At 35.4% G+C, this 8,727-nt stretch overlaps 1 protein-coding gene across 2 annotated transcripts; it reads left to right on the top strand.

Annotated features, from left to right (window-relative positions):
- Positions 1-4,998: 4,998 nt before the first annotated feature.
- On the top strand, positions 4,999-8,372 carry LOC112750520 (ATPase GET3D, chloroplastic). 2 transcript variants are annotated; one of them, XM_025799282.3, is made up of 7 exons: positions 4,999-5,357; positions 5,981-6,124; positions 6,219-6,293; positions 6,408-6,598; positions 6,681-6,852; positions 6,938-7,357; positions 7,945-8,372. In XM_025799282.3, the coding sequence occupies exons 1-7, from the start codon at positions 5,145-5,147 to the stop codon at positions 7,954-7,956; spliced, it is 1,227 nt and encodes a 408-aa protein (XP_025655067.1). In that variant the 5' UTR covers positions 4,999-5,144; the 3' UTR covers positions 7,957-8,372. The 2 variants fall into 2 exon arrangements, with proteins under 2 accessions (XP_025655067.1, XP_025655066.1); XM_025799281.3 differs by having other exon boundaries at positions 7,940-8,372.
- Positions 8,373-8,727: the final 355 nt, after the last annotated feature.

Below are 8,727 nucleotides of genomic sequence, written 5' to 3'. Positions count from 1 at the left end.
GAGTGTAGAGCGGATAACTGTTGAAAGCTTCTAATTAGTAAGCTCACCCCAAGATGAGTGCTCTCCTATTCCGACTTTTCTAGAGCCTCTAGTGGCATAGCTGAGACAGCGATGGGTTCTCTGCTCCTACGGGGATGGAGCAAAAGAAGTTTTAAGAATTCAAGAGAAGAAAAAATCCATTAGATATCAAAACTCTTTTTTTTAGTTAGTATTATGTTTGACGAGAATAATATTCTACAAACAGCAATTCGATGATTTTCAAACCAATCCATTTACTATCTATTATTTGATTTAGTAATCCTTTATATTGGAATGGGTGAAGGGTTAAATGGTTTGGCAATTCCTCACATGGGGCTGAATCCAAAGAATTTTGAATCAGAGCTTTCGATTTGTATTCATCTTTCACTGTAATAATATCTTAAGGTTTGCAGTGATAACTTGGTATATCTACAATATGACCATTATCTAAAACATGTTTATGGTTAACTAATTGGCGGGCTTGAAGAATAGTCGAAACCATACCCAATCTAAAAAGTATGTTATCCAAACACATTTCAAGCAATTGTAGTCAAAGAATGTAAACCAAAATACCAAATCAAAGTAGATCGATTTTTCTCATTCCCGAAGAAGTGCGTATTTTATCCGAATTTCTTCCATAATGAAGAGTAAGCGTCAAATTAAGAAAAGATATCCAGAAAAAACAAATGTTGACAAGACAAACTTTGCAAAATTCATTCCAAGAACAAGAGATAAAAAAACAGAAAATAAAGAAAAACATTATGATTTGCTTGTTCCTGGTTTTCTTTTTGCACTAGACGTCGTAGAGAATTAAGAATTCTAATTTGTTTCAATAAACTTAATGACTTAATTTCAAGATATAAGGCTTTCCTATTATAATAGGTTGTTCAAAAAGATTTCCTGTTCTTTCATCAAATATTCTGCTTTTTCCCGGATACTTGGGTTTAAATATCCACAGATTTGAGTTTGTTTACTGGCTTTATATAATTCAAAAACATACTAGTTTTCTCGAAGCCTCTTGCCCATATCTCTCATCAAAGGGTACTATTCGATAATGTCTATCTAGCATATCCCCTGCTAATCCGAGTGAGCATTCAAATATCTGTCCTACATTCATTCTAGACGAAACCCCTAATGGGTTGAAGACCATATCAACGGGTCTTTCATTTTGCAAATAAGGCATATCCTGCCTACTCTTTTGGGGACGCAAAGAAAAAGAAAAAGATATCTAAGTAAGAGTAAAGTGGAAACTGACATTAGGAAGTGGAAATACTAGGTAAAATAAGTAACTCCTGGTTGAGCTTCTTGGCTTCATCTACCACTTCTTCATGTCGACGTCTTTATTATTCGAAAACACTTCGACACCGTTCCTTCCAAATACACCAAGTAAGGATCAGCATGAATCTAATTGTGATTGAACTAGAAATCTGTTGACTTGGTCAAATTACAACCTCCTTCTACCAATTAAAGAAAGACTCGCAGCTGTGATTCAGAATAAAAAAAGGAGATCGAGCTGTGCTTCCAAATTTTCTATGCATGTCCACATCTAAATAGGCAATGGAGAACGTCTTTTGGTTCTGAATGGCAGATTGAGCAAAATGGAGGGGTAATCTTTATTGATAAAATGCATTACTAGTAGTCTACCATGAAGGGATTTTCAACCAAAAATGAGGATCTTGTGGGGGACGACAATTTTCCATCGAGAGTTCCAAATGTGACACTGTTACATGATTGAAGGGAAGAAATATGTGGGGCCATTATGGAAAAGGTAGGTCATTCTATAGCCAGATGAAACATCATATTCTTTTGATTTGTTTAAAATCCTCTATAACTTGTCCTCATCTGATCCTAGGGTAATTAAGAGAACCCTTTGAGCGATCTCATGTGGAAAAATTTTATCTATTAATGCATGGTTCCATTGCTTATTTTTTGTCAGCAAGTCTTGCACCCAAAGGATTCAGTTAGCATCTGAGTGTTGAACCATAGAAGGAGGAATCGTAAATGGATAGGGAGGAGGTAACCATGGGTCTTTGAATATCCTGATGGAGTCACTAGAGCTAACACTCCAGTTAAGCCCTTTCTCTACAACACTCCTGCCCTCTATGATGCTTCTTCATCCCTATGATGGAAAGGTATCAATTTTTGTTTCTAGGATTGAGTTGTAATTGTAATATTTCTCTTTCAGTATTTTAGCTAGAAGAGAATTAGGTCGAGTAACTAATCTCAAATATTATTTTCCCAAAAGTGCCAAGTTTTGAGTCCGTAAGTCTTTGAATCCAAGACCCATTTTCCTTTTTTGGTCTGGACATTTTATCCTAGCCAATCCATGTCATATGTCGTTCTGCCCCTTGCTGTCTCCACCAAATTGGTTTAGGATACCACGGATTTCAGTAAGCAAATTATCCAAAAGCCTAAAACAAGATAAGGTGTAGATGGGGATCGCTTCTCCTATTGTCCGAAGTAAGACTTGTCTGTCACCGTTAGATAATAAGCACCTTTGTCCACCCTTGTACCTTCTTGATGACCTTTTCCTTAATAGCTAAGGAGGTAGCTTTCTTAGAGCAGTTGATTATGGACAGAAGGACCAAATAGTTATCATGATCCCCAATGTGAGAAATATTCATAATAGAGGTTAAAGAGGATTGAAAAACATTAGGTGTATTATTGCTGAAAAAAATTATGGACTTGTTGAGGTTTACCCTTTGCTCACTGAATCTTTCATAATTAGCTAACAACTCTAGGATCCTATCATAATCTTCCTCAGAAGCTTTACAAAATAAGATTGAATCATCCGCAAAGAGTAAATAGTTAATAGCAGGGCATCTCCTGGTAACTTGGATTCCTCGAATGAGACAATTTTGCTTTGCCTTATATAGCAAGAAAGAAAGGCCTTCTGCATAGAATAAAAAAGGAAAGGGGATTGAGGATCATCCTGTCGAATGCCTCTATTCGGTTTAAAAAAAACTGCAGGGTTGACCTTCTACAATAACAGAGTAAGAAACTGTTGTCATCAATTCATGAATCCACTTTATCCAGGTTGTATCAATCCTATCTTCTCCATCATAAACCAAAGAAAGTATCACTCCACCCTGTCATAAGCCTTACTCATGTCAAGTTTAAGGGCCATTTCATACTCAAGACTTCTCTTTTTCTGCTTGAGGTAGTGCATATATTCGTGTGCTATCAGAATATTATCAGAGATAAGCCTTTCCTTGAGAAAAGCACTCTGAGTGGGCCTATTAGTTTATTCATACACCCTGCAATTTGTGAACTAGAACCTTTGAGAAAATTGTATAGAAAATAGAGGATAAACTAATAGGTCTAACTTGTGACATATCATTAGCATCTGATACTTTAAGGATAAGACAAATATAGGTATGATTAAAGCTCTTTTAAATTTTACCTCCTCCGAAGATACTCTTAATTGCCCAAAAGACGTTATCACCAATAACGTTCCAGAAAGATTGGAAAAATTTGGCTGTCACACCATCTTCAGCTGGAGCACTTTGGGGTGCATACTGAAATTAGCTTTTTTCACCTCTTTTAAAGAGACTAGTCTTTGAAGCCTACGATTCATGTTAGCTGTAACAATAGGCTCAAAAGTCTATAAAATAAGAACCCATATCCTCTTGATTAGTTGAGAAAAAATGCCCTTGAAATACTCTTTTGCTATCCTTGCTATATCGCCATTAGCAGTAGCCCATTCATCGTTTTTCCTAAAGTCTCCAAATCTTATTCCTTCGAGCTCTAGATTTAAATTTCCGATGGAAGAAGTTTCTGTTTTAATCTCCTTCCTTCAGCCATTTAATTCTCGATTTATCTTTTCAGTACATCTCTTCGTTCAAGTAAACTCATTCCAGTTTCTGTTTGAACTCCACAATCTCAACACCTCCTATGACTCCCGCTGCTCTCTTTTTCTTAAGAGCTGTCGATAGTTCTTTAATTTATTTTTTGGAATTAGAAATAGTAGAACTCTGCCAATGAACTAAACGGTGCCTACACAACTTTAGTTTATGGACCAGCTTGAACATAGGAAAACCTTCAACCTCATAGTACCATGTTTTCTTGATTAAATCCCAATTTATTTCATCCTCACACCAACGAGATTGAAATTTCAATCTTCTTTTAGATCTTTCAGTACAGGGGTTTGTGTCAAGCAATAAAGGAGCATGGTCTGAGCCGATTTCTGCCAGTCTGAGTACTATAGGATTAAAGTATTGTTGGAGCCATAATTCACCCACAAGAACTCTGTACAATCTCTCCTAGATCAACTCATCTCCTCCCCTTCTATTACTCCAAGTATAAGGTCTCCCAATCATGTCCAAATCACATAAGAAGTTATCACCAATAAAATAATTAAAAACAAACATAAATATTGACGTTTTAAGACTATTTCCAATCTTTTTATTCTGATAAACAATGTCATTAAAATCTCACATAATAATCACATTACCTTGTAGTTGCGATAGAGTAGTCAAAATCTCAAGAAACTGAGTGAACCGAACTTGTTCATTACAATGAAAGTGAACTCCAAGTAAGTTCCATCTATGTTGAAGGAGGTATTTGTTACCCTAACTACTATAAAGCAATTTAAACTATTTATGATCTGTATATCATATTATTTTTTCAACCAAGAGTTAATCCACTAGCAATATCCATCGGATAAACTATTTTCTAGCTATTATATTCACATGACCTCAATTTTCTTTCTACCAGTCAAGATTGATTTTTGGTTTCACACAAAAATATATAATAAATATACATAATGCTTGAATACTATATATTTAAAAATATAAGAAATAATTAACATAATTAAAATTATTAATAAATTTTACAACAAGTAATCATTAATCATGTTTAGTTATTTTTGTCGTTAGTACGATAGTATCTTGGATATCATTTTCATAGTTTAAGAAAAATCATGAGTAAATAACGAAAATAAATTCTTTTAATTTTTTTTTCTCAACTTTTTTTAAAGAAATCACACTTTATAAAAAATGTGAGGGGAAAAAAATTGAAGGATACATTCCATCAGCAACTACCAAGAAAAGACGAGTAGGCACTAGTCAGTTCCTCAGTTGCAAACTTGCAAATCGTTTTCAATTCATTGTGGAAAATCGGCAGCGATGGGCGTGGCTTCATCTCCGTCGTTTCCGGTTCTTGTAGGACAACGACTCCCCACTTCGCCTTCAACTTCTCCTCTTCTTCGCCCACGTGTCGTCGTTGCGGCGGTTTCTTCGGATTCTTCTCCAGCTTCCACCTCACAAGCCACCAAATTGCTCACTTTCCTCGGCAAAGGTGGCTCTGGAAAAACAACCGCCGCTATTTTCGCCGCTCAGGTACCTCTTGTTTGCAATTTGAGACTTTTTGGTGGTTCTTCGTTTCCAGTTACGCTATGTTTTAAGTGAAATGACGGAAATGAAACAGAGAAAGGCAGTTTACAAAGCTTTTAACTTCAATTTCAAATACTGATCAGTCTTAAAACTGCATTGCTAGAAGATAAACATTTTTGTTTTATAAAAAAGAAGAATAAGAGTAAAAGTGCCGATCTGGTTAACGTGGTGGAATTCCAATTCTTTCAAAAGGAGTAATTTTGTTGTGTGATTGTTATAAGCTTTTCTTATATCGGCATGTGGAGGTTGCTTATGATCTGTGACCCGCCCTTTGTGTTTGGATGAAAATTATTTTTTTTTGGATTAATTTCTTTTCAAGAGAAAGGAAATTCATTATAAGTTTAACCAACGTATACTTACAAATTTGTTAGAAAGGTGCATTGTGTCTGAAAGGGAAAAGAAAATAAGATTATTGATAAAGTTGATTATGGACCCAAGCAATCTAATTTCAAATCAACTTTTCCCTTTCTTTTAATCTTATACTGACAAGAATTTTTAGATAGTCATCCAACTTCAACAGTAGAAAAGTAGTTTATTTTATTTTCCCTTCTGTATGCCTGTTATTTCAGCATTATGCAATGGCTGGATTGAACACATGTTTAGTGATACATGGCCAAGACACCACTGCTGACTACCTCCTCAACTGTAAGATTGGAACTGATTATGTCGAATGTGGAACAAATCTTTCGGCTGTTAGGTTGGAAACAACCAAAGTATGTCCTCTTCTTTTTTTGTGTTGCTGTAAATTTGTCGGCTTCTGTACTTTAGTCTCATTGTCATCGACTGAGTATTGTTCGCTAATTGCAGATGCTTCTTGAACCTCTCAAACTTCTGAAGCAAGCAGATACACAGCTTAATATGACACAAGGCATACTTGGAGGGGTAGGTACGTAATATGTTATCTACCGTTGTTGTTTATTTGTTTACATGGACATATAATTCTCTTGCCAAACTTTTATGGGGGGCTTGTGCTCTTATTTATCTGTCTTATAATAGATTGTTGGAGAAGAGCTTGGCATTATGCCTGCGATGGATTCGATTCTTTTATTATTTGCGCTTGAGAAGCTTGTAGGACTTTTGAGTAGTACAGCTTCAAAGAGTCAAGGCGATAAATTTGATGTGATAGTTTATGATGGTATCAGCAGCGAGGAAACACTGCGGTTCATAGGTGCAAGCAGTAAAGCAAGGTTTGGAATTGCTAATTAATCTTATCTACGCACATGCTCACTCACGTCATTTTCATTTGTATGATATTTTGAGGTCTTGTAGATTGTACTTGAAATATCTCCGACTATTGGCCGAGAAGACTGAGCTTGGGAGATTCGCTGCTCCTTCAATCCTGAGACTTGTGGATGAAGCTGTAAGAATAAGTAGCAGCAGATCTTACTTTAATGGTAGAACGAGCTCAGAAATATGGGACACTTTAGATCAAATGCTGGAGGTAAGAGTGTACATTGTTGAATATAATTTTACCTTGGAGCAAGACCATAAGATTGAAGGTTCTATGTTGATTTTATGTTACCCAGAGAGGATCTTCTGCCTTCTCAAACCGGCAGAGATTCGGTTGTTTCCTTGTAATGGATCCGAATAATCCAACCTCTGTTAATTCGGCAAGGCGATATTGGGGTTGTACAATCCAGGCTGGTGCTCAAGTATCTGCAGCTCTCGGCTTCACCTCTCAGCCGCAACATCTAGAACCCTTACAAAGAGTAAAGAAAGGTTTCTCACCCCTGCCTTCTGCTTTCATTTCAAGTTTATCAATGAATAGCCCAATCAATTGGCGCAGAGTACTACTAGACACAAGCAACAAAGATGCTAGGCATCTTCTTACTTCCGAAGCAAGTCAATACGGTTATGCTATCTCACCGGTTGAATTTGATTTGAAACGAAAATCAGTTACTCTCTTCATGCCTGGTTTCGACAAATCAGAGATCAAGCTATACCAAGTATGTTAATTCTTTTGCTCTCATGTCATATATTCTTTTTCAGCCATGATATTGAATGCATTATTTTCAAAAGAATTTACGAGAAACAAGGTTAATGTCATGATGCTCTTTGACATTAAATTAATCAAATATGATTTGGTGTCAATCTGAATGGGAGCCTAGGGAAAAGGTAATGGGTTAAAACCGTGAAATCAACCACTTGTTAGGCTCCTTACATTATACCCCTTTGGATGTGGCCTTTTCCTGAATCCTGAGCATTATGCCTTCCGTTTCTATTTTTTATTTTAAATTTTCAAACAGGTGGATGACGAAATCATAAAAGTCTGTGGTTGATAAATGATCAAGATTGAAAACTAATAAATGATGGACTTACTTGTTTGCAAACTCTGTTCATCTTTGCAAAACATCGAATAGCTTTTATTAGTAAAGAAAGAATTAAAAAGATGGTTTGAATTGAAACTTTTTTTCCCTGCACTTGTCGTGCAGTCTTATATTCTGATTCTTATCTATCACAAATACTGCGCTTCACTGAAAGTGAAAAATTAAATGGTGCTTAATGGATTCTTTAATCAATAAATGTAGTATAGAGGAGGATCTGAGCTGTTGGTAGAAGCAGGAGATCAAAGGCGTGTTATTCCGTTGCCCCCAGAAATTCAAGGAAAGGTTGGCGGAGCCAAATTCGCAGAGAGAAGTCTTGTTATTACAATGCTATGAGTTCGGATCCTCTAAAGAGAAAGAGATGTGTAAAGTGAATAGCTTTCATTATAATTGAAGTTACCTTATTAACCCAAAGAGTGATTACATTATCATTTTATCACTATATATCTCCTCAGTTCATTTCAGAGTATCCAGATTCCATTGCTTTAGTCTTTTTCTTGTTATTATTCTCTTCACCTTCTATGTATTATGCATGGGCCATGAGCTATGTAGAACGGTTTAATGAATAATCATGCCAAGGACTGGGCATAGCACATTGCCGTCATTTATGCATCATTTCATCCGTTATATTGGTTTATGCAAGTGGGAGCAAATGTATCACCTTTTCTTTCTCCTTTCGAATTTATATGGAACTAGAGTGACACCTGATCAATAAGTGGGATGGTAAATTAATGATAGTATATAGGATATTTTAAAAATATTATATTATTTAAAAATTAATTAAAGTATATAGAAACTAATATTAAATTTGATGTGTTTTTTATTTAAAATATTTTATAATACAAAAGTTATTTTATATTAAAATTGTATAGAGCTATATTTTCATTTGTTGTTTTTATTTTCGTATTTATTTTAACTGACGGACTTAGTTTTTTTATATGATATTTGTCAATTTTTTTTTTTTTTTCGGTTGTTGTTGGAGTTGTTTCTCT

Source organism: Arachis hypogaea, chromosome 15 (assembly GCF_003086295.3).
Source record: "Arachis hypogaea cultivar Tifrunner chromosome 15, arahy.Tifrunner.gnm2.J5K5, whole genome shotgun sequence".
Lineage (NCBI taxonomy): Eukaryota > Viridiplantae > Streptophyta > Magnoliopsida > Fabales > Fabaceae > Arachis > Arachis hypogaea.
Note: the sequence above shows the minus strand (reverse complement) of the source record. Positions and strands in the feature narration are given on the sequence as shown.